The 26,757-nt window shown below is 40.0% G+C and overlaps 2 protein-coding genes across 16 annotated transcripts in view; one reads left to right on the forward strand and one right to left on the reverse strand.

The window, feature by feature from the left end:
* P2RY12 (purinergic receptor P2Y12) overlaps positions 1-21,830 on the forward strand; it is a 49,262-nt gene extending 27,432 nt beyond the window's left edge. Inside the window, exons 1-4 of one of the 7 annotated variants that reach the window (XM_070466586.1) lie at positions 12,502-13,823; positions 16,844-17,019; positions 17,969-18,134; positions 19,706-21,830. In XM_070466586.1, the coding sequence (XP_070322687.1) occupies positions 19,827-20,846 (1,020 nt within the window). In that variant the 5' untranslated portion in view covers positions 12,502-13,823; positions 16,844-17,019; positions 17,969-18,134; positions 19,706-19,826 and the 3' untranslated portion in view covers positions 20,847-21,830. Of the gene's footprint in view, positions 1-12,501; positions 13,824-16,843; positions 17,040-17,968; positions 18,135-19,705 lie in introns of those variants that run through there. The other 6 variants (XM_070466585.1, XM_070466584.1, XM_070466587.1 and 3 more) reach the window with 6 other exon arrangements.
* MED12L (mediator complex subunit 12L) overlaps positions 1-26,757 on the reverse strand; it is a 340,418-nt gene that overhangs the window by 68,351 nt on the left and 245,310 nt on the right. For all 9 annotated transcript variants that reach the window (XM_070466580.1, XM_020886558.2, XM_070466578.1 and 6 more), the window contains 4 exons: positions 10,021-10,168; positions 3,261-3,379; positions 2,484-2,627; positions 1,496-1,659 (listed from right to left, as the gene is read on the reverse strand). In XM_070466580.1, coding sequence (XP_070322681.1) covers positions 1,496-1,659; positions 2,484-2,627; positions 3,261-3,379; positions 10,021-10,168 — 575 coding nt within the window. The remainder of the gene's footprint in view (positions 1-1,495; positions 1,660-2,483; positions 2,628-3,260; positions 3,380-10,020; positions 10,169-26,757) is intronic.

A 26,757-nucleotide genomic window follows, 5' to 3' on the forward strand; every position in this document is an offset into this window, starting at 1 on the left:
TCTGTGTTTTCTGGATTCTAAGATAGCTATTTTCTTACATTTAAGAATATCATGGATGTTTCAGATGTCACTTAGGAATAATCTAAGTGTTTATTTAATCTGTGGCTTTTCTCTCATGTGAAGAGAAAACTTACGGTTCACTAAGGCTAACATATTTAACAACTGGCTCAACAGAGAAAAAAAATTCTGCTGACTCCGGTCACAGAGAAAAAGCTGAAGAGGCCAGAAAACGAAAGACAAGCTTGAAGGAGAGATTAAGAAGATATTAAATGTGGTGTCTTCAAGTGATAAGATAGTACTTGTTAGGTGAGGATGGTTGCAAATATACAGGAGGCACAGAAATACTTATGTCAAGGTCAATGTCAACAAAAGTCTGATTTTAAGCCTAAAATCTAGTCAAAAATGTACTTCAACTTTAAAGTAAAAATGTTTCATCTTGGGACATGCAGTTAAAGAAAAGCACATGTAGTTAAGAGACAGCCTCTTCTATGAACTGAATGTAGCAATAATTGGATTTACTTTGTTCTGGTTTTTTATTTATACGGTTATTACAGAAACATCTTTAAGACTTCAAAGAATAGTTACAAATTTAAAAACCTATGTGTAGAATTAATGTGGCAGCATTTCCTCTTCCCTCCAAAAGCTGCTGTTAAATGGATGCCACTCTAGAATAGATAGACTACATGTGCTGGATTACCAAAAAGAAAAGGCACTGTGAAACCAAAGAACTCCATGTTTGTCTTTCGAGCGCAGGAGGAAAAATAAAAGAAAAAGAGATTGCCTTTCTTCTATGTATACATAAAGCCCGGAGAAAGAAGTCTGCAGTGGACAACAGAGCGCAGAGATAAGTGTTTTGACAGCTCATTATACTTCTCTGGCCCCAGTAATTTCAGCCTCTAACGGTAGTGATGTAATGACTTAGCGCAACTTCCCTAATGCTAATAGAGAAAACCCTAGCCTACAATTCATCCAAACCAAAAAAGACTAAGAATCAAAGTCATTTATTCTAGATTAACTCATCAAAATTTTCCTTTAATTTATAAAAGAAATGAAATTGAAAAGTTAAATCTATAAGATGATATGTATTCAAAGCTTATTTGGAATTGGATTCTCCAAATAGAAACTGAAATTACGTGAACAAAAAGCAACCACATATTCACCAATTATAATAATTCAGGATTCTGGTCAGCAGAGACAACAGTTAACTAGGGAGAGAGAAGTAGGCAGGCAGGCTTTCTATGCTTTTATCACCTTTCTGGTAAATGCTTCCTGGCACAAGCATTCTTTAACTATGCATCTTTTTATGAAACAACCAGTACTATTTTTCGTTTAAAGCCACTATAAAACTTTATCACAAATACACATTCCATTGTTAAACCTGTGAAAAGGGTATATAGGAAGGCCTTTGTTCTTCTTTCAAACTTGATATGAAGTTATTCCTTCAAAATAAAGCTTCTTAGAAAAAGCCACACTACACATTCTAGGATGTACCAACCCTTCGAACACCTGGGCTGTCTGGTCGGGGTTCAGGATCAGACAGCTGTGGTAGCGCCTGAGGACGGCCACAATGCAGACACACAGTCCCGTCGTGTAGCTTCCCGCCAGGCTGGAGGACTTCAGCAGCAGTTCCGCCTCCACAACACTCAGCTCGTTCAGCAGCTGCAAAAGGCAAAAAGACCGAATAAACACATAGTTGCCACAACAAATAAGAAGACACGTGAACTTCTACAAACTCTGGATATACTGAGTCATCCTAAAACTGCGTGATCTCCTTCCTTGTTCTGCCGCAGGACTATACACATATAAAACCACCATCACAGTGCCTCAGGCAATTAAAAGGCTTTTACTTTCAATCCTTTACCAAATTACAGCATCACGGTCCAGGCCATCAAGACAGACTCAATACTGAAACAGCTGCCAAAACTGTATGGTGGTCCAAAGTTCTGGACTAGATAATTTCAGGAAAAAACACCCCTAGCCTCTTGATTTTTTTCCATTTACACCTCATTTTCAGTAAATGGAAGTTACTCATCAGTATTTTCTTATTATTAACAAAGCTAACACCTCAAACAGAATAAGTAAAAGATATGTTTTATTTCTACTCACTAACAACATATACTAACAAAAGAACTCAAGTATGTGTATAAGAAAAATAGTGGAACAAATCAATAATGTTTAATATTTTTTGCTCTTACCTAAAATATACTCTATTATAAATAGCAAACAAATTTTCACCTTTCCCTAAGCAAAACAACAAAAGACAAGTAAGAAATACAGTCAAAACTCTCACGTTTTTTACTATTATATTTTAACACCAATTATATTTAATTGAAAATTATGAACACAGCTGCTAGTTGAAAATGCTAGTTAGATACTGTTGACTCAGAATGTCTCAACTAAACAAAATTGCACGGGGTGGCTCACTGTAAACTGTACAAGGCCTAGTAGGTTTGCTGTGCTAAAAGGCAGGATGCCTTCGATACCTGTATTGCGAAGTCAATGAGTCCATTGATATTCAGGGCTGGCTCCATGAGATCAAAGATGAGCTGAATGTGGTGAGCCAACGGGAGATGGTACGATGTTCCTGATGCAAAGCTTGTGATCTGTTCTAGCACATTGTTAGAGATCTACGTGAAAAAAGTGAACGTAATTAGAAGACCAATATTCCAAATACCTTTTATGTATTATTTTAATTTGGGGGGGTAAGAAATGTGAATTTATACCTGATTCTACTTAGAAGTTGAAACATATTTCTATAGAAAACAAAATCATGTACAAATCAAACAATATCCTTAAAACAAATATAATCTGAAGAAATAAGACAAGTTGTCACTAAGATCTTGACCTAACTCTCCTAAAGGTAGAACTATAAATGCTTAATCAATTTCCAGATATTCCTCTGACTACCTATGGATTTGGTTTCTTCCCAATTGCAAAGTACTTTGTTTCAGTCATCAACAGATTTCTCCCTTATCAATCAGCAACGCAGGACACAAAATATAATAATGTAAGTATTGCATTAGAGAATACTTTATGTAGGGCTGATTGTGATCACAAGGTAAAAATATTTCTAGGATAAAAATTAATCCTCTGAGAAAAGTAAACCAACATTTGAAACTGAACCACTTTACAGTTTTAAGACACTTCCAAATACATTTTAAAAATGCATTTATAAAACAACGAAGGCTGAAAACACACACTGCGTGAGAGAGCTTTAAGGAAATATCCCAGCTCCATAATAAATCAGCGGTAATGGCTACCTGGGATGTCACTTGATGCTGATCAAAGTATGAAAGGAGTTGAAGTTTCGTGAACACAGTCTCCAGGGTTGGAAATGCTTCCTGTTTGTTCTTCCTGGCTTTCTGTCCTTCATCTCCAACTAGATGAACACACAGTGGATACATTATTTTTCATTTAATTGAAGCTCTTGACCTTTTTCAGGGATACTTTTTCTTACTGAAGTATCACACACATACGGAATAGTGTACAAACTCACTGAATTTCTACAAAAGAAATTAATTCATGTGATGAAAACTCCAATCACAGAATCACAGACCAAAACCCTAGAAGCCCTCTCAGGCGCCCTGCAGTCACGTCCCCTCCCCAGAGAGCCAGGAGCCGGCCCTCTAAGGACTCACATTAGTGCTGTTCACTTTATACAAATGGAATCACACGAGATGTACTTTTTATATCTGTCATCTTTCACTCAGTAGTATTCTTCTGAGATTGATCCATATTGATGAGGCAATTCTAATTATTTTCTAAACACTGACCATTCTCATTTATGTAATATATTTAAAGTTTGGCTATTAATGAGAAATGATAGTTGCTCAGCTGTGTCTGACTCTGTGCGACCGGAGCCGTAGCCCCACCAGGCTTCTCTCTCCATGTAATTCTCCAGGTAAGAATACTGGATGGGTTGCCATTCCCTTCTCCAGGATTAATAAGAAATCCCTCCTTCAATATTTCTTACTCACTGATTTTTAAAGTATGATATCAATATTGAACCGGGAAAAAAATCACCCAGGCTCAAATGGATGTAACAGAAAACTCCACTGGCATCTTGTTAGGAGACTCTTTAACAACTTAGTATGTAAAAAGGGAAATCTACACAATTCCTAACTTTTTAGGGGATAGGAAAGAATTAACTCTGTCCACATTAATGGAAAAGTGCTAACTTTATCAATTTAACATAAAGAAGTTTGGAAAAAATAAAAGTAAAAAATACTACGAACATTGTTTATTCCAGAAGAACACTACTTATTGTCTTGTTCTTAAGAGCTCTGAGGATAAGATCCAAAAATAATTAGGTCCTATTTTAAAATATGTTTAATATATGTATTAACAAACACAAATCTAAAACCAAGAACATGCTGTGTTATACACATTAATATCTGCTGTATTATATTAAGAGATCTCACGGATCTCTTCCAACACTATGATTCTAAGCAGTCAATGCTACTTAAGCTACAGAAGCCTCCTCACACATCATCTTATTTGGGAAAGTTTAACTGCAGGGAACAAAGGTCATTTTACAGATTTTTGTATTTAAGATACAAGAAAGATTTCACTAAACTAAACCACTAGACCATTCAGGTATCACCTAAATCAAATCCCTTAGGACTATACAGTGAAAGTAATAAATAGATTTAAGGGACTAGATCTGACAGACAGAGTCCCTGATTAACTATGGATGGAGGTTCGTGACATTGTACAGGAGACAGGAATCAAGACCATTCCCAAGAAAAAGAAATGCAAAAAAGCAAAATAGCTATCTGAGGAGGCCTTACAAATAGCTGTGAAAAGAAGGGAAGTGAAAAGCAAAGGAGAAAAGGAAAGATATACCCATTTGAATGCAGAGTTTCAAAGAATAGCAAGGAGAGATAAGAAAGCCTTCCTCAGTGATCAATGCAAAGAAATAAGGAAAACAACAGAATGGGAAAGAATAGAGATCTCTTCAAGATAATTAGAGATACCAGGGGAACATTTCAAGCAAAGATGGGCTCAATAAACGACAGAAATGGTAGGGACCTAACAGAAGCAGAAGATATCAAGAAGAGGTGGCAAGAATACACAGAAGAACTGTACAAAAAAGATCTTCACGACCCAGATAATCACGATGGTGTGATCACTCACCTAGAGCCAGACATCCTGGAATGTGAAGTCAAGTGGGCCTTAGGAAGCATCACTACGAACAAAGCTAGTGGAGGTGATAGAATTCCAGTTGAGCTATTTCAAATCCTACAAGATGATGCTGTGAAAGTGCTGCACTCAATATACCAGAAAATTTGGAAAACTCAACAGTGGCCACAAGACTGGAAAAGGTCAGTTTTCATTCCAATCCCAAAGAAAGACAATGCCAAAGAATGCTCGAAGTACTGCACAATTGCACTCATCTCACATGCTAGTAAGGTAGTGCTCAAAATTCTCAAAGCCAGGCTTCAGTAACACGTGAACCATGAACTTGCAGATGTTCAAGCTGGTTTTAGAAAAGGCAGAGGAACCAGAGATCAAATTGCCAACATCCACTGGATCATCGAAAAAGCAAGCGAGTTCCAGAAAAACATCTATTTCTGCTTTATTGACTATGCCAAAGCCTTCGACTGTGTGGATCACAATAAACTGTGGAAAATTCTGAAAGAGATAGGAATACCAGACCACCTGACCTGCCTCTTGAGAAACCTGTATGCAGGTCAGGAAGCAACAGTTAGAACTGGACATGGAACAACAGATTGGTTCCAAATAGGAAAAGGAGTACGTCAAGGCTGTATATTGTCACCTGCTTATTTAACTTATATTCAGAGTACATCATGGGAAACGCTGGGCTGGAAGAAGCCCAAGCTGGAATCAAGACTGCCAGGAGAAATATCAATAACCTCAGATACGCAGATGACACCACCCTTATGGCAGAAAGTGAAGAAAAGAGCCTCTTGATGAAGGTGAAAGAGGAGAGTGAAAAAGTTGGCTTAAAGCTCAACATTCAGAAAACTAAGATCATGGCATCCGGTCCCATCACTTCATGGCAAACAGATGGGGAAACAGTGGCTGACTTTATTTTTTTGGGCTCCAAAATCACTGCAGATGGTGACTGCAGCCAAGAAATTAAAAGACACTTACTCCTTGGAAGGAAAGTTATGACCAACCTAGATAGCATATTAAAAAGCAGAGACATTACTTTGCCAACAAAGGTCCATCTGGTCAAGGCTATGGTTTTTCCAGTGGTCATGTATGGATGTGAGAGTTGGACTGTGAAGAAAGCTGAGCACTGAAAAATTGATGCTTTTGAACTGTGGTATTGGAGAAGACTCTTGAGAGTCCCTTGGACTGCAAGGAGATCCAACCAGTCCATCCTAAAGGAGATCAGTCCTGGGTGTTCATTGGAAGGACTGATGCTGAAGCTGAAACTCCAATATTTTGGTCACCTCATGCGAAGAGTTGACTCATTGGAAAAGACCCTGATGCTGGGAGGGATTGAGGGCAGGAGGAGAAGGGGACAACAGAGGATGAGATGGCTGGATGGCATCACCGACTCAATGGAGATGAGTTTCAGTAAACTCCGGGAGTTGGTGATGGACAGGGAGGCCTGGTGTGCTGTGATTCATGGGGTCTCAAAGAGTCGGACACGACTGAGCTGAACAGAATTGAAATTGCTTGCTAATGGCAAATATAATAGCAAACGTTTTATAAAACCACATTAGGAAGAAAGGAGATTTCTCTTTCAACAACAAGCAAGTATGGTTTAGGGGCAAAAGACAAGCAAAAAAGCCAGGCTGTTTTATTTCCTAAAACAAACAAACCGAATTTAAATGTGCTGAGTAACATAAGGTACAAGATTATGTGTAACTTTTGCCAAATAACACCAAATATAATGCAAAGAATAAGAACAAAGAAGTTCATGAAACCTACTTGTTTTTCAGTATCTATTCCCAAAGGTACAAATTAAGTGTGATATTTTGCCTTCAATATAGCTGCTCACAGGTCATAAGTATGTTTAAAATATTCAAGTTTTGAATTTTCACTTACTAACACCATTGATCCAAGACTGAAAGCTTATACCAATAGTCTTAGGTACCATGAGCTTTGGAAGTGAAGTTAATATATTTATTCAGTCTTTCTTGGGACAAAAACCAATGTGTCATCAAGAAAAGTTACAGAATTAAGGATGAAGACCCGGTATGAGAACCCAAAAAAGCCTCTTGTCTACATTAATAGGCTCTATTTACTTACGCATAGCTAAGTGAAAGAAAAATTTAAGAAATTACTGGTGGTTCTCAAAGGAAAATTTTATTTTAATGGCATTTACATAAGCAATAATATAATAGTAATTCATAGCTTTTCATGTTTTATGTTCATTTGCTTTCAAAATACATATTATTGCTCTTCTGTGACTTGATTTTAGTTTTCCATTTTTTAAAACAACTCTAATCCTGGTGCTCACTTCAGCAGCACATATACTGAATCTCTAATCCTAGAAGCTTGGGCTTTTGTTGTTATGATAAACTTCATTAGTGGTTTGAAAATTCACACCCAAAGACGACCTGTCAATATAAATGTACAATGAGACTTGCCTATGTTCGACTACAAATGTCATTTCAACATTAGATTATGAACCCACACCACCCTCCCAGGCAAAGTCTGATTGATCTGCAAGCATACCTAATGAGTTCCTCAAAGTCATGTTTTTATTTGTAACCAGAAATCAAACACATGCTAACCCAACCTGTTTTCTAGCCTCACCAGCATATCAATGCCAGTGTGTACACAGTGACTCAAACTTAAGACTCCTTAGCAGAAGGCAGTTTGCTATCACCCAAATTAAGAAACATATTTCTGACTGATAAGAAGTTTTATTTAGAATGTGGGAAAGACAAAATCCCCAGTGAAGATGCCCCTCTCCTCAGCGGTGCCTCTAGTACTGAAAATCTCGAAAATCAGCATGGAAGAGCGATTATCTCCTGGTGAGTTCACAAGCCAGGAACTGCCTATTTAAGAGACTAGTCCAAAGATAGGACAGACGATAGTGGAGCATTTTAAAAAAACTCTTTGTAAAGAAAGGAAGTGGAGTCAGCAGAAAAGGACACCACAGTGCTTCCTTCCTTGTCCTACCCCTCAGCCTTCCAATACCAAACATGCCACAGGATCTGGAAAGACCTGCTAAAATTAATTTAGGAAAAGCATGTATTACTGAACCTCCTAAAGAGATGGTGTCCATCCCATTCCCAAATATACAAAAAAGCAGTTTCGGATACATTTTGCTAGCCAGCTGCTGAGCTTCGAAATTCAGCCTGTTTCCTCTTTTCTTTAATAGAGAAAACAGGAAAATAGCAGACCAACAGTTTTTCCGAACGGTTCCTCCCCCTGCTCACAGTCTCGATAAGGCAACTAGTTTCATTTCCCTCCCGCAGCCTCATGGAGCTCCTGCAGCACTAGCTCCTTATGTGGCCACAGAGGAGAGCTGGGGAGTCTGATGTAAATAACACGCAGGCAGCTGTCCCACTGAGATCTAATGCGTCAGGTGCCCAAAACACACTTGAAGACTGAAAAACGTGCCCCCTCCTACCTTGCTTCTGCGTCTGCACCCTAAGGATGGAGAGGAAAGAGAGCTATTTGCATTGGTCGTATCTGCACTTTTCTGTAGGAAAGACCTACTGTGGACAAGCTTCAGTATTTTGTTCAATTAAAGTCCTAAGACTGGATCCTCTGGGAAAAGGTTCATAAAACAGTATTTACTTTGTATCGAACAGCAAAGTGGAGTGGTTTATGCCATGTGTAGGAAGTGTGCTATTTTCACAGGGAAAGTCCAAACTTTTTCCCACTGTATTACCTAAGTAAAAGAGAAATAAACACCACTGGTGGTGGTGGAGTATACAAAATGATATCACATTTTAAATCATATGACTATCTAATAAAATAAACTTTGGAAAGGCTAATTAGGCCAATGTGAAGCGGATAATTACAAAATTCCAATTGTGCAACAAGGTGACATAACACAGCGGCATGACTTCACTGTAAAAACTACAAGAAAAGATTGAGGAAAGAGCACTCCAAGGAAAGGTGTTATGGAGCAAAGGCCCAACTTTCTTCTTAACAGAAATCGTTTGGAGATGCGAGTAGCCTCCATTACCTAATGCAATTATTCTTCTGAATAACGTAAGAAAAGATCAGTCACTACACTCTCACGAATTTAAATTACCACGTAAATATCATGAGGCTTCCCTGCGGCTGAGTGGTAAAGAATACGCCTGCCAATGCAGGAGATGTGGGTTCTATCCCTGGGTCGGGAAGATCCCCTTGGAGGAGGACATGTTAACCTACCCCAGTATTCTTGCCTGGGAAATCCCATGGGCAAAGAAGCCTGGCGGGCTAAAGTCCACGGGGTTGCCAAGAGTCTGACACGACTGAGCGACTAAACAACAACAAAAATATGATGAGCCAACTGCAAGCTTGAGAAAAGGATGGAATTAGGGGAACAGACCTCTTCCAGACTAAGGGTTTTCCACTTTTTAATACTTTATCACGAATGCTTAGTCACTCAGTCATGTCCAACTCTTTGTGACTGTTGGATTGTAGCCCACCAGGCTCCTCTATCCATGGGATTTTTCAGGCAAAAATACTGGAGTGGTTGCCATTTCCTTCCCCAGGGGATCTTCCAACACAGAGACTGAACCCACATATCCTGAGTCTCCTACACTGCAGGCAGACTCTTCACCTGCGGAGCCATCAGGGAAGTTCTTTTAATACTTTATATATGACCACTGCAGAAAATCTGGGAAACATGAAGAAAAAGAGGAACAAGTAAAAATTACCGCTATCTATCCATGGAAGGCACTATTTTAAATGCAAGGATTACTATAAATGGAATCAAGGCCTTAGAATTTCAATGTGCTTATTCATATTTCAATGCAACAGTCATTTGGGAGAGGAAACACCGCTGACCATGCCACGTATGGCTTTGATAAAGCCTGCTAAGGCAGAAGACGACAGAGGCACAACGCGGGCAAAGGCATGAGGGCTCCTTACCCCCCGCCTCCGTGTTGCTCTTCTTATTCAGGATTTTCAAAATATCTTTGGTAATCTTCTTCAGCTGATGCCTGGCTTCATCCCGCTCTTTCCCCACTCCGTAAAGAAGGATTGTGCGCTGGTTACATTCATGACTTGAAGATTCATCCTGAGAAAGAGAAAACGCGTTTTGAAAGGCATTTTAAAGGTGCTTTGAAAGGCCTGTTTAAAGGGCGGGGTTCATGGACATGAAATGCGCTAACCACAGCATCTCCATGCTGGCTCGTGTGCTGGTGGCATCTGGTCCGCCTTTCAATTCACCTCAACCTCCACTGGCAACACCCTGGTTTTTCCAGTTTGGAACTTGCTAAAGTTTAAAAAAAAAAAAAAGTATCAACTGACCTGAAGTCTTAATAGAAGCAGTTGATGTGGGCGTACCTTACAGAGTAAGTTTTGACTCTTGATTGTTTAAAATTTAACATGGTATTAATGTCACATCCTAATTACATACTAGCTATATTTTTCCTTATGGAAAATGTTATTTCTTAGTAAGCTCGGTTTTCTACATTCACTAAATATTTTTAAACACTTTATATTTTGGCTAGGATCCTCAAGTACTTGTATTTAAAAAAAAAAAAGTTCCGTTAACTTCCAACATGACTGTGTAAGACACAAGAATGTATATTTCTTTCCAAATGTTAACAAAAGACAGCATGGTCTTATTGGGTGTGAGAAAAATAGTTGGAAATGCAAACACATTCTGACACCACCTTCCTCTCCTGGACCACCTCCGCCCCCCACCCCATCCCCACCCCAGACACAGTGAATTCAAATCACTGTTTTTCCTACACAAGAGAGGAAATTACTAAGTCAGCGCATCATAAAAACACATTCCTCAACCAAAGTTAAATAATCCAAGACATGTCCTCTCTTATGCCTGGTTTTGAATTCTTCTCTGTCTTCTTCTCTCTTTGATCCTATATTCCTAAATTTTCTTGGTAAAATTCCTAGTTCTATCATTTCGCCCATCTCCTTTTCTTACTCGTGTAAGGTACTTACTATCACTAATAGTATCTATCCCTAAGAAGCTCACATGAGGAAAATTTGTCCCAGGGAAAACAAACTGGATTCTGCGCAAATAAATTAGCAGTGGCTGCAAAGAGGAGCAGAGTCCTTGTGACCTGAAGAACACTAATGTTCCATACGGAGTACACTCCATGCGCGTGCTCTGCACAAAGTCGCATTTTGCTTCTGCAGCTTGAAGCCAGACCCTGTTTCCTCGCAGCTTCAGTCACTCTTCTCTCAGTCTCTGTCATTCTTTTTCTCACCTGCCTGCATTCAAGGCACCACTTCTTGCATTGCTTCCTTCCTTATAACATTTTATCAGAAACATATATTTGCATAATCTGCCAATGTATCTTGCTACCACGTCCCCAAATGTTATTTTAAGTGCTCAAATGTGCCTTCTAAAAAAAAAAAAATAGCTAGTAGTGTTTTCTAGAAGTTGTTATTTAATATCCTGAGTTGCATAATCTCTTCCAAAGTCTCAATGGACAGACCTAACCCCAGCATAAAGTCAACATAGACAGTGATTCCTATAGCTCTATAACCTGAGCTACCGCGCTAATCTCTGGTTTTGGCGTTCCTCCACAGCTTTACTGATATATTTCCTTTTTGTCTGGGGGGACGTGTAAATATAAGCCCTACAAAGGGAAGAGAAAGGTGATGAGGAAACTGCACAAAATTCAGATGCCAGTCATGTGCCCTGGTGATTGTTTTCAGCTAAGTCACCTGTCAAGCGGTTCTGGTGTAAATTGAGTGTGAGGGGCGATGGAAAGACGTTAGCAATAGCTGTTTTAGAGAGTACCTACCTACAGCAAGACAAGGTACTATGAACCCTGAAAAACTGCATGGATGCATGTCCCCTGATTAAGGAGTACAGGCTCAGTGTCATCCCAGCAGCATCTGCAGAGCTTGAAGCCCGAACAGGGAAGAGGAAGGAAGGTATCCTAGGAAGATCCATGTGTTCTATGGACATGGAGCACTATGGCTCCACTCATCAAGGAACAGCCCCAGATCAGGGCAAGACAGGGCTGTGACTGCACCCAAGGTATGCCCTTGCCAACACCATGGTCCAGAAAAACGAACCTCTTCGAGCCTCAGACTCTTCCTCTAAAAACTGATAACACCTCCTTTATTACAAGGCTTGGGTGAGAACTGAGATGTGTCTGGAAAAAGGCTTAGTGGCATGTCAGATACAGCGCCCCCTGCTGCCCACTCATATTACCGCGCCTCCCCGGGGAGGCTCCCTACATCGCTCAGTACTTCCCAAAGGCACTGAGCACTTCCTTCCTTTGCAGGTCTCCTCCTGCCACCTGAAGCATCTCAACACCCTCAACTGCACTGGTAGAAACGCTGTGTACGATGACAGCATTCCTGTCACCCGAGTTTAGGGAAAACCCTCACTACAGGGGAAGGGGTGGAGAGGAGAGACTCTGGAGCATTTACCACGGTGTATAGCACTTATTTTCTCGGCATCGGTTACATGTCTGCCTGCTCCACTAGACTGTCAGTTTTGCGGGGAAGAACCCAGCTCTATTTTATTCACATTTACATTCTCCTTAATGGCGCTTAATATTTGTTAAATATGTGAAACAAGGAATAATAGAGTAGATCAACCAAAAAACTAAAAGAATGGGGCTGGGGTGAGGATAAGAACAAAACATGGTTTTATAGGAAAGTCGGCTCGATAACTAAGTGTTGAAAAACTGAAGATAAGAAATGAGAGGCAGAGAGAAAGACCAAAAAAGTTTGTAGGGTATGAAGTAGGTCTTAACGGTAGAAATAAAAAATAAGATGCAAAATCAAGAGGTACCTGAAAGCTGTAAGGAAAGGATTGGGAAGTTTCAAGATGGACTCACTCGATAAAATCTGTTGGTGGGTAAAGGAGCAGGTTATAAAGGTCGGGAGCTCATGAATTCACCATTAGGTGAGAGAAATTCAAGGGGTGGGTGGAAACGTATTACAAATGTCCTAGTAGGTGGTTTGACAGCAGGTATAGTGTAGAAGTGACAGGTTAGGGAAAACGCAACATGTCACTAGAACGGATTCTAATCCCCCATGTTCTCTTTGGACGGGGTATGGGAGGGAAGAATGCTGAAACAGTGAAGGGGATAAATAAGTCATCAAATGATGGATATACACTCTCCATAATTAACAAGTAACCAAAGAGGTCAAGGTCACAGAAGTGAGGGAAGCAACAGTTAATAACAAGGGCCATAAACAGTGTTGAAAACAGTTAAGAAATCACAGTTGATGCTGGCTTCCCTGACTTATTTCTTTTAAAAAAAAAAACAAAAAAACAAAAAACGTGTTAACCTTAAAAGAGAAGTCTCTCTAAAGTGGCGGGGCAGAGAGGAGGAAACAGGAGGCTGGAGTAAGAGTGATGTGCAACGGTGACTGTGAGGGAAGTAGCCCACACCTACTAGCAGCTGAGTGTAAAGAAAAATAGCTTGAGAGGAAAGTGATCCCTTTATTAGGATGACCAATGACATACTCTCGTTTCAAAGCTATGCTTCAAGTGAGTCTCCAGAAAGGAAATCCGGACTGGAAGGCAGATAATACTGACAAGGGGGACAGGCAACAGTGACCTCTTGTCTGGATTTAACTTCAGAAGAAAGACGAGGACATCTTTCTACTTAACCACAGACAGAAATGAAAACTGGTGAAAATACAGGGAAATCTGGAGGTGAAGAAGTGAGATGCTTGTATCAGTTCACCGGCCCTATTATGCTCAGGGAATGGGCCAGAGGCAAAGTCATGAGGTAAGAGTCAGGGGATAGAATTAAAAAGACAAGAGAAGCCTGCGGCTAGCTGGGGGTGCGGGGGGGGGGGGGGGGGGAGCCCAAAGCACTGGTCACTCTCTATATGGGGCATGAAGACAGCTTTGCTGACATTTAACATTTTCTAGGGAAATCATGATAGCTGTTAATAGCTTTCAAGGAAGAAAGGCAACATTTTTAAAAGAAACTCTTTTTCAATAGCCTATAAGATTGGTTTACATCAATTTTTTGTGCATGTAGAAAATGTACAATTCTTCAAATAGCAACATACACATGAGAATTAGGTCAATCTCAGAAAATGGACCACATAATACCAAAGGTATCAGTTAAGTTCTGTTCTTTCAATTAAGTATTAAAACACTCTGAAGTTGCATGGCTGTAAAAGCTCAACGAAAGAGTCAGTCACTCAGTCATAGCCGACTCTTTGACACTGCATGGACTGGAGCCTGCCAGGCTCTTTTGCCCATGGAATTCTCCAGGCAAAAGTACTGGAGTGGGTAGCCATTCCCTTCTCCAGGGGATTTTTCCAGCCCTAGGGATCAAACGCAGGTCTCCTGCATTGCAGGCAGATTCTTTACTGTCTGAGCTACCAGGGAAGCCCAAAAGATCAGTAATTGTCTTGTTCATATCCTGAAGGACACATCTGTCGGGCAGGAGAAAGAATCCAGGGGACAGTCTATGGAAGTCTAGTCATCCCCTTTCAAGCTAGCCCACTGCTGTCCTTGCATTAAGAAGGTCACCTCCTTATAAACTGAGTTCTGAAAATCTTATACTCCAGATCAATCAGTTTCCTTTCTTCAGATAATATCTCAAAACCACAAAGACTTAATTGATTTTAAGAGCAATTAGGAGGATACACATCCAAAAACTCTGGAAGGCTTGTTGCATTGATACTATAGAAATTGAAAGATGTTCCTTAAGCCAAATGTTCTGAGAAGGGAAAACTGGATTTAACTGAAGTCTGATGTTAGTCATCTTCATTTCTTTAAAGTAAGTGACTAGAAATGTTGCCAAAACTTGTGTGTGAGTTCATAAGGATGTGACCACAGTGGTGAGATTATTAGAGCTCTGAACTCTCCTTTCACCTCCAGTCATTATTTCTTTCAGTTGAAGCATTCAATGGACCATATTATTCTGTATAGAATAGAATAAATTCAAATCAGTGTTACAGCAGGAAGAAGCCTTGGGCTGGTGGAGGAGAATGGGTGTGCACACTGCAGGCAGGCTGGGCCAAAGAAGGAGGAAATTAGGAGCAGCTTCTCAGTAGTAGGACGCCTGACCTGGAGTAATTTTTTCTAAATCAAGAGAATCAGAGGCTCCTATAATTAGATTTGTAAAGGAAAGCTTCATACAATAATAGCTTATAGTCAACAGTATGGCCAAAATGAGGCCTTTATCCAACAAACTCAGAGCATCCTAGGAGCATTATGGCTGTCAAGCAGATTAATTATAGACACCACCCCTCTGCTTTCAAGCAAAACATGCAAGACAAGGATAACAACTAATTGGATCACCAGAGATAGTACTCTTTTTTGGGTTTTTTTTTTTTTGCTAAACATCGCAATGCCCAATACTCCTTACTTTTGGAATTTATCTTATGTCTAACCTAAACTTCTACATTCTAACAGGTAAAGCCAAACTAGATGACATGAGAACTGCCTTAAAACACATGTGCCTCATCAAAATGTTCACTACTGTCAACACAACTGCATTTCAAAACCATAAGACAAGAGAACTAAAATAGTATTAAGAGCTAATCCAAGGGCATCATTACCTCTTCATCTCCTCCCCAACCCTGTTTCACAAGGACCACAGGTTCCTACCATTTCAGGGCATGGCACTCTCCATTCCCAGTAAGCCTGAGCAAATACGTATTTTTGGAGAAACAGACTACCTTTAGTAGACTCGATAAAAAAAGAAACCAAGTAAGCCATGTGTATATAAAAATTCTAGGGTATACAGAATTAGTTCACTTTTCCAGTTGTCTTCCAATGACAGACAAAACACCATCAGAGAAGGTTCACAGACAGGTGTGGCTGTGAGTTAAAGTCAGAGGAGAGATAAAGCTAATTTAGATCAAGAACTGGAGCCTTTCATTCACCCCTCAACTCACTAGTCATAGCACTATAGAAATCTGGAAACATAAATGAATTAAATATACTGAAATAGTGTTCCTTTCATGTGGCATATTAATTTGTTGAAAATAGGCAGGATTTCCCCCGCCCCCCCACCCCAAGACTTGTTTCATCCTAAGGTCTTAGAAACACTTCACAAACATTCCTTAAAGCTGAAAACCAATCTGGTGTAAAGGCAAGCGTGACTCCTATTTTCCTAAAAGAAGTATAGCCATTCCATTCATGGCATTCACCTCTCACTGCTGGGCCGCAGTGTGGGGGAAGGGCTGTGGAGACGGTAAGATGGGAAAGGCTTTTATACCCAGCGGTCACAGGTGCAGGCTCTAGAACTAGAGAGCATGAGTTGGAATCGGGTCTCTAATTTCGCTGCTCTGCTCATCCGTTTTCATCATCCAGAGAATAGAAATAAGATGATTATCTACTTCACAGAATAGTTAATTCATGACAATGAATTAAAAAAGAAAGAAAAAAAAAAAAGAAACCAAAAGCGGGCTATTATTATTCTGAAGCGTATGTGGCATAAAAGCTTTTTCCAAAAGTATGATCTCTCTCTAAACCAACAAATAAGTTAATTTTCCAAGAGTATATCATCAAACCGACGTCTAGATGGCTAACAGATGGGGACCATGACGTGACTGACATTTCCAACTTAAATTACCCAAATCTGTAGCTTGATTTCAAATCCATAATGCCAACAAAATTCTCAGCTAGTTTAAATCAGTGGTCTTCAACCCTTAAGGTATAGGAGCGTCACTCATACAGGAAACTACAGGTGAGGAAACTATAGATGAGGGCTGCATCCCTGAGTTTCTGAACCACCGGGGCTAGAATGGTGCCCAAGAAAGTGCATTTCTCGTGACTCCTCAGGTGACACTGAGCCGCTCTTCTGTACTTTAAAAACCGTCCTTGAAGGTCATCTAATCTACACTGAGACGGACGCACTCAAAACTCAGAAGAAATAAATAACCAAAAGATGTACTTACAACAAAGACACTTACCCAAGTGGATCTGCTGGTGACAGAAGGACATTATAGCTCGAGACTGTGTGAGTGTGTGCACAAGCGTGAGTACCCACAGCGTTTATGTAAAGGTGATACTGAGGCTCATCACTGAAAGACTGCTGCTGTTAGTCGCGAAGTCATGTCCGACTCCTTTGCAACCCCATGGGCTGTAAGGACTTTGTAGGCGAGAATACTGGAGTGGGTAGCTATTTCCTTCTCCAGGGGATCTTCCCAACTCAGGGATTGAACCCATGTCTCCTGCCTGGCAAGCAGATTCTTTACCACTGAGTCACTTGGAAAGCCCTCACTGAATGATATATTTCCCAAAAAAACAAAGGCAAAGTTAAAAGAAATCTGTTTAAACTCTACTCAAGACAGGCATAAAAGTCCTATATAATAAGCCTAGCAATGGATACAACTGTTTTTTTCTTTCTTAATGTAATTTTAGAATCTTCAATTTTATAATGGGAGGAAATTGTGTCGCCTACAAAGAGCTGATCAAATACAGATTTAAAATAATGACATTATTAACCAGGAAAAAAAACAAAGAGCAAGAGACCTAACATCCCTGATGAGCACACATTACGAGTTAATGTGATTACCTGTTAAAAGGCAATAGATCACCAATGTTGGGCACAATATGTTTTCAGGTAAATAACCATCTGACAAAGCACGCCTGCAGCCTTCTCCAGGAAGCAGACATCAGTAGGCTTGATCTCCTGGACTTATCATTTGCATGGGAAATAACCCAAAGAGCTCACAAAGCATCAACTCTATGGCAGGTTTCAGTAAAAAGCCACAGGATTTTAAATTGCTTTTTAAAAGATGACTTCTCACCCACCGTGCCCCACATTTCCCAAGGAAATAAAAGCAGAAGTCCTAAAAGCAGGCCAGACGGAAACACAGTGTCTGCACAGCCCTGAGTCCACGGCATCTGAAGGTAATTTCTGATCGTGAAGTCCTCTTCCTCTCTCCCCCTATTTCTCTCTAGAACACTCAAGACCTGACTGATGAAACCTCAGCAGATTCTCTATCATGAAGAGTGTGAGCAGCTAAACTAAGACATTAAAGGGAAAATAACAGATGCCACTCTACAGCCTGTATTAACTACCACTTACTGGACACATTCAAATTCTTCAAGAATCAAGAGTAACCAGGTAATTTCATACCTAGAAGTATTTGACAAGCATATGTATTTGCACTATGATGTGTGTGTATTTTTTTTTCAAGTTTTCTTAAGTTGGAAACCTTTAATAGCAATATCAATGTGAGTACTTAAATGGAATATAAACTAAAATATAAGCTGCACTAATGATGCTGGAGATAACCAGCATTTTAAAAAGAAATTATACAGAACATGGGAAAAAATTCAAATGGTCTTACTTATTTTATCTTGAGTATAAAATGAGATTTGCTATAGTTAGGGGGAGCTGAAGTTCTTCATGTCAAGAATACTTGTTAAACAAGTAACAGTTTATGAAAAATGAGCATTCTCAAAGTATAATTTCCAAAACTATCAGGGCATAAACAAAGAAAACTAGCAGTAGCAAGTAAGGTTAAGTTGGTTATCTTCTATCAAATTCTAGGGTTTATTTAGTCTTTTTTTTTTTTTTTTAAGTTAAACTGGTGAGGAGGTGTATGACGTAAACCTCAATTTGTTTAACATTCAGTAATGAAAGGATGGAAAAAAGAATTCCACTTACATTTAGGGGAACTTAGAAGTTTTTTTCTTGGTATTGAGGTATCTGTGCTTTAATATTACCACGTCTTATATTTAGGAATAATATTTTCTTTAGAATCAATCCATTGGTTTTTGATGAATTCAAATTTTACAAATTTCATTTTAAATTTCAAAACTTAGATGCCAAATAATGTATTCAAGTTAATATATTCAAGTCAAGTGTTAATTTCCTTTACAGCTGCCTGTTGTATAAAAACCTATGGATCCAGGCAGGGACATGATCTTGGTGTTCTATTTTAGTTACCATTATACACGCTATAAACCTAGAAAGTATGCCTGGGGTATTTTGAGGAATGCCATCTAATGACTACATACAGAAATCATTTCCTCATTTTTTTTTAACCATTTAAAGATTTTCCCTGAATGATAGTCAAGAAAACATACGTGAAACCTTAAAATTTACTAAGCAAAGCTGGAAAAGAGATGCACATTGGTTAAAATATTTGCAGCCAAAGAATACTCTGTGAGGCTGGTTTTCAAACGGATGACAGAGCAATACAGAGGCAGAAATACATTCCAATTATAAAGGGAAAAATTTGTTTTCTGCTCTTTATTTAACAATAAATTTTATACAAGTGATTTTATACAAACTCCTTTTCACTTTTACTTTAAAAGTCTACTACGCAATTATCAGTCATTTCTCCTTAGAACCCTTTGAAGGTACTAGAGAAAATGAAGTCCAGGAGTAGGGACTGCTGTAGGAAAAGTGACTATGAATATAAACAACAAAGCCAGAAGGTAAGGAAATGAAACTGGAGAAGAATAAAGCATAGCCTAAGTATTTCTCTTCTAGTTTTTATGTATACGCACTTTTGCCTAAGATCAAAAATGTTCTGTAAGAGGCAAACATGCAAAAACTAAGAAATACAAAGCAACCACATCTTCATAAAATGTTCTTCAGACTATTTCACTATGCAAATAGGGTATCTGCCGCTATGAAATATTTTGACTTGGTTTTTCTGTGTTCTTTACCAACTGCCCCATGAGGATCAGGCAGCTTAATTTTTTCGGAGCAGCCTCTCCGAAAGCGTCCCCCGCCGAGCGGAGGGCAGAGGGGGACAGCGGGAGCCTGACGATCACCTCCCCCTCCGCCCCTCCAGGCGGCGCCATGGACAACCTCAGCTCCGCGGCTGGGAACAGCAGCCAGTGCAGCCGAGACTACAAGGTCACCCAGGCGCTCTTCCCGCTCCTCTACACCGTGCTGTTCCTCGTGGGACTCGTCACCAACAGCCTGGCCATGAGGGTGTTCTTTCAGATCCGCAGTAAATCCAACTTCATCATTTTCCTTAAGAACACCGTCATCTCCGATCTCCTCATGATTCTGACCTTTCCATTCAAAATCCTCAGCGACACCAAGCTGGGGACAGGGCCCCTGAGAGCCTTCGTGTGCCAAGTGACCTCGGTCGTGTTCTACGTCACGATGTACATCAGCATCTCATTCCTGGGGCTGATAACCATCGACCGCTACCAGAAGACCACCAGGCCCTTCCAGACGGCCAGCCCCAACCACCTGCGGGGGGCTAAGATCCTCTCGGTTTCCATCTGGGCCTTCATGTTCTTAATCTCCTTGCCTAACATGATTCTGACCAACAGGAGGCCGAGCGACAAGACTGTGAAGAAATGCTCATTTCTGAAGTCAGAGTTTGGTCTGGTCTGGCATGAAATAGTCAATTATGTCTGTCAAGTCATCTTCTGGATTAATTTTCTCATTGTCATCGTATGCTATACGCTCATCACCAGGGAGCTGTACAAGTCTTATGTGAGAACAAGGGGCGCTGGCAAGGCCCCCAAGAAAAAGGTCAACATCAAGGTCTTCATCATCATCGCTGTCTTTTTCATATGCTTTGTTCCGTTCCATTTTGCCCGAATCCCCTACACCCTGAGCCAGACCCGGGATGTCTTTGACTGCGCTGCTGAGAACACTCTCTTCTACGTGAAAGAAAGCACACTCTGGCTGACGTCCTTAAACGCGTGCCTGGATCCATTCATCTACTTCTTCCTTTGCAAATCCTTCAGAAACTCCTTGATGAGTATGCTGAGATGTTCCGGTTCTGCACCATCTCCAACCCATGACAAGAGGAAAAAAGGACAGGACGGCAGTGACCCAAGTGAAGAGACACCAATGTGAATAAACTGAGGCGATACTTCAGCCTATTAGTGTATACGACTCCCCAAAGGCAAGCACTATGTGGAAAATATTAACACTGCCTAAGAAGTAGCTGGGTTAGTCACAATAACTCTTGAAACAAGTAATAAACAGAAGACTACAGAAGCAATTTTCATTTCCTGTCCAATACTGAAAGCAATCTTAAGCAGCAGAGAAGTAACCTAACATGGAGCCGTGTAGGAAGACAAACCGCATCCAGTCACCACGCCACCCACAGAACCACACACGGCATGACATGTGGAGTTCTGACAAAACGGGTAAACCTCGTAATAATGTATACTGTAATTAAAAAAATACACTGACCACAATCCTACTATGAATTTATTATAATAAGCTAAGAATGATAAGCCTGATAAAATCACACCAACTATTATATACTAATATATGAACATATACTTATACATGCTTACAGATATATATATGTATTGCAGTCCCTTAACCAAATGCTGACCTATGTGATTCTCTTTATAAAAATTTAAGTAATTGAGACATGCAAAGAACACTAACTACTAACTTTCAATTATGAGGAAAAACTTAAGGGATTTAAACTAATTGAAATGGTAACGGATCAGACTAAAAGGTTTTAAAACTACCTTCTCAAGAAAAACAGCAGAAATAGCAATGTTGTTAAAACAGAGTTATTCTACAATGTTCAAATACCAGGAACTTATGAATATTTCCTTAACAGCACAGAAACTGGTTTACTCATATCTTGATAACTTTAGTAAATACAGTACCATCCTTGATACCAGTCTCTATTAACTAGCTTCTAAAAACTGCCTGTGATTAGGGCTAATGAACATTTCCCCTATGAGAAAAACAAACTAACGGTGATTATGCAGTTGAACAGTATGGACATTAACAGGAAACTGATGAAAATGTTGGGAGTTACCTGTTTGTCATTTGTGTATATAATAAATAATTTACATTAAACTCTAAAACATACTTTGTTGGAATTTCTTTGTTCAAAGTTATGAGATACAACTCATATTTTCTATACTCTCATATCAAATGAACCTATTTAAGAAAGGATAGTTGCCAATACTATCCTTTTTATTACATACTACTAGGCAGAATATACTCTGAAGGCGATCTCTCCTGTGAGTTAGTTCGCTGCTGTTATTGCTGTTGAGTTGCGAAGTTACGTCCGACCCGTTACAGCCCCATGGACACAGTACACCAGGCTCCTCTGTCCGTGGGACTTCCCAGGCAAAAATACTGGAGCGGGTTGCCGTCTCCTTCTCCAGGGGATCTTTCCAACTGAGGGATCAGACCTGCTTCTCCTGCATTGGCAGGCAGGTTCTTTACCACTGAACCACCAGGGAATCCAATTAGTTCATACGTAAATGAAAAAATAGGTCAAACTTATAATGTTGTCAGGTTCCACACAAGCCATATTGTCTTTCCAATGTGAACAAAACACACGTGGCACTTGGAAATGGACATGGTTTATCAATTACTTATGATCCTGAGAGGTGATTCCCAAATACAAGACACAGATACCAATATCCAAATATAATGTGAGAAGAAATAAAAAGGATTAGCTGCACTTCACTGAATTCCAATATAATAGCTTCTAATCTAAGTTAAATCTCAGTACAAAGCTAAGCTCATTTGACTCTCTAGACGTATCTATTCTCAAGCAGCCACATTTCCTTCTCTGGCACTTCTGCAAGCGAGCACTGGATGTCAGTGGAGATGCACACAGAGACATGAATCAAAAAAGATGCATATCTGACTCACTGCTAGGGCAAAGGCAGTAGGCATTTCTGCCAGACAGACCAACGCAAGGCACTCTAACATCACATGAGCAAACGCGTTCTGTAAGAACACTGGGATATTTGAGCCGGAAAAGAAACAAGGATCAACAAATCTGACCACCTTACTGTGGATATGGGAAACATAAAGGGCAGGTCTACTCCTCAATCTAGCTAAGTCAAGGGCAGATTGGCCACGGATTAGAGCTGGCCACGTCACACTGCCAGGGTCACATCAGGTGTCGGAAGACTGCAAGGCAGGCAGAGATTTCCTGAATAATCTTTCATCTGGGATTAAACTGATTCACTGAGATGATGACTTCAATAAGAGAAAGAACCAGAAAAGCTAATGGCGTTACAATACTTTTGCAAAACAAACAAACTTGTCCAATGTTTGGAATTATCTAGGTTATTATACATAACATGAAAAATTTATGATAAACTCTAAATCATACTTAGTTGAGAGTTTTTGTTCAAATACATTACAAGCATATACTCCTTTATCAAACAAACTGAACCCATTCAAGACAGATTAAGATATCACTATTTATGGAGTACTCATTTTACACAGAACATGTCACTATCTCTAGCTTCAGGAATTTTAATATACACAATGTATCTCTCATTTCACAATAACTTCAAAAAGAGAGAGAGAGACGCCAAATTTTGTAGATACAGATTTAAAAGATGAGACAGACAAAACATAGTCTTGCCCATAAAAGTGGCTAAGAAGTCCTAATGACGCTAGTTACTGGCATTTTCTCCCAGTGACTTCTTATATAAATAGTCTAAAGCAGGTGTGACAAATTTCAGCCTGCAAGTCAAATCTAGCCCAACACCTGTTTCATACGACCTGTGATTTAAGAATGGTTCTTACACTTTCAAGTATTTGCAGGAGGAAAATCGGAAGAATAAAACTTCACACTGTATAAAGTTGTATGACATTCAAATTTCAGTGTCTGTAAGGCTTTATTAGCACACAGCCACACCCACCCAGGTTTTATCTATGGCTGATTTCCTGTTACAACGGGCCTGAGTAGTTGCGACAGACTGTGGGGCCACAAAACCTGAACGCTTACTACCTGGCTGTTTAGAAGACTGACAGGCCTGCACTGGAACCCCAAAACTTCAGAGAAATGCCCTGCATAGAGCAAGAGCCCTCTCTTCATGCATCTCAGTGTTTCAGCAGCTTTGCACTGGAAACACTTGTGGGTTCCTTTGGCTGATCTGGGTCATAACGGTTGGCTGGTAACATGCAAAGTGGAAAGTGGGATTACACTGATGCTGGTGGGAACAAATATGCAAATATATTTACAAGCCAATAAGAGAAACAGCCCGACTTTAAAAAAATAAATAAATAGAAATGGGAAAGGGGCAAGAGAAATCAATTCCCAAGAGAAATACAAATAGGTATTAAAAAATATGAAAAGATATACACCCTCATTAATAAACAAGTTTATGTTTACATGACATGACTTTTTTCACCTGTAAATTTAGAATTGATTTAAAAGATTTTTAACATTTTTGTTGGATAATCCCACTTGATGAGACGGAAAATAAGTACAATCTTTCCAGAAAACTTTTTAAGCATATCATTCAACATTTCAATGCATATCCTTTGATCCAGAAATCCCACTTCTAGGAAACTTTTTATAAATATGTTAGAATAAATACATAAAAATACATGGAGTGGTATTTGCTCTACAGCATGTTTTTAATAGAGAAAAACTGGAGGGAAAAAAAAAACTTAAATGCCCAAAAGCAGGAGCTTATCTAAACTAAGATAACTTTATATAGTATAATCCTTTTTAAAAAGATTGTTTCATTCCATTTTAGCATATGAAGATTTACTAACAAAGATCCAATATGTCAATAAATGTAAATATATATATACACAACACACATATTTGCACACACATTGGTGCATATATTTAAGGGGGATTAACTTTCACTTTCTACTGTATATTAATATGTCAATAACTGAATTCTTCAAACTTCTTTTCCTTTTATAATAAAATTATGAAACTGGATACTAATATAAATATTTCAGATAATAGTGTAAATTTATTGCTGTTTCCAGTTATATGTAGACTTTATAATACCAAATTTATTTATACACATAGATCACTACAGTAATGTTAAGCTGCATAATATATTTTAGATTACTACCACCTTGGGTTAGGGCTTCCCTGATAGCTCAGCTGGTAAAGAATCCACCTGCAATGCAGGAGACCCTTGTTTGATTCCCGGGTCAGGAAGATCTGCTGGAGAAGGGATAGGCTACCCACTCCAGTATTCTTGGGGCTTCCCTGTGGCTCAGCTGGTAAAGAATCTGCCTGCAATGCAGGAGACGTGGGTTTGATCCCTGGGTTGGGAAGATCCCCTGGAGAAGAGAAAGTCTACCCACTCCAGTATTCTGGCCGGGAGAATTCCATGGAGTCCATGGGGTCGCAAAGAGTCAGACACCACCGAGCAACTTTCACTTCACTTTCACTCTGGGTTAGTTCAGTGTGGGATTTTAAACACTTTCATATAATCTGGGAAAGTACCATGGTATCCTTCGATGGGAAGTAAAAGGCTCTTCTCTGAGTTACAGGAGTTCCAACTGTGACTTTCATTTCAATTGAAAGCAAATACTTCCTCACCTTTCCAATGACTGTTCACATAGTACTGGCGACATGGGCAGGGACTTTGCACTGTTGGGCTTGATCCGAGAGACAATCTCTAAGGAGACGACAAAGTCCTCGTTTACCCCATTTGGCGGGCTTCTAATTTCTGCTGCTTTTCCTTACACATTTAACTCTCCCCTGATCACACTGCTGTGAACCGATTTATGTTTTCAACTGAGTACCTCGCTTTGAGACAAACAGTTTCACAAGTCCATGAAAGGGGATTATCCCTTCTCACTTAGCAGTAAGAAACACCCAGGCCAAAAACTCCAAAATCTGATAAGCAATCCCACACTCATCCTGTCTCTGGCAGTCAGAACAGAGAGGGGCTGGTTCTAAGCAGGGGGCACTGGAACCAAACTGTGTGGGTTCGCAGAGGGCTTCAGTTGCAGGACTTTGGGCAACCTGCTTAATGCCTGCGATTCCATTTTCTCATCGGTAAAATGGGACGGATCTCTAAGCTTGTTGTAAGAATTCAGTTCAGTTCAGTTGCTCAGTCATGTCCAACTCTTTGTGACTCCACAGACTGCAGCAGGCTAGGCTTCCCTGTCCTTCACCACCTCCGGGAGCTTGCTCAAACTCGTATTCGAGTCGGTGATGCCATCCAAGCATCTCATCCTCTGTCGTCCCCTTCTCCTCCTGCCTTCAATCCTTCTCATCATCAGGGTCTTTTCCAGTGAGTCAGTTCTTCACATCAGGTGGCCAGAGTACTGGAGCTTCACTTCAGCATCAGTCCTTGCAATTCAGCACTGATTTCCTTAAGACAGACCACACAATCACTTACAACAGTATAGCTAGTGTGATTTCATTGGTTTTGACTAAATTCCCTTTGAGCTTGATGAGATTTTAAATGTTTTGTTTAGGAATCTGCCAAATCAGAATAATTTCTAGGACCTTTCATGGTATCTTCTTTGATTCACTCCTTTAGTGGGCCATCCCCACAGTCATAGAGAGTACCCTGTTTTCAATTTCACTTAACAAGAAACTCACTAACATGAACCATCTGACAAACATTATTCAAAGCACTTGGCAAACATTCAAACAGTTTTGTCCCCTTAATAACCCAATGAAGCAAACGCTATTATTTATTTTCACTGTTATGAGGGGGCAATGGTTTTATAGAGAGCGTAACTAACTTGACCAAGGTCACAAGAAAGGCAAGCTGGGATGTAAGGGAATGAGCCCAGGACTCTGGCTCCGGAGCGGTGCCCGTCCCACCGCAGCCTCCCACCGCAGCCTCGAAGGCGGAGCGCCCTCCTCCGGTGGGCACGGGCACCGCCGCGAACCAAGAGACCACTGGCCAACATGTACGAAGCACACAGGCATAAAGCAGTCTGCTGGATCTTTCCTGCGGTCACACATTGTGAAACCTACATTTAAGAGCAGATACTTCTGTAACTCTAGAAATGCCACTGTAAATAAGTTCCTCTTTTGAGGTTTCCCACT

Source organism: Odocoileus virginianus, chromosome 4, assembly GCF_023699985.2.
Source record: "Odocoileus virginianus isolate 20LAN1187 ecotype Illinois chromosome 4, Ovbor_1.2, whole genome shotgun sequence".
NCBI lineage: Eukaryota > Metazoa > Chordata > Mammalia > Artiodactyla > Cervidae > Odocoileus > Odocoileus virginianus.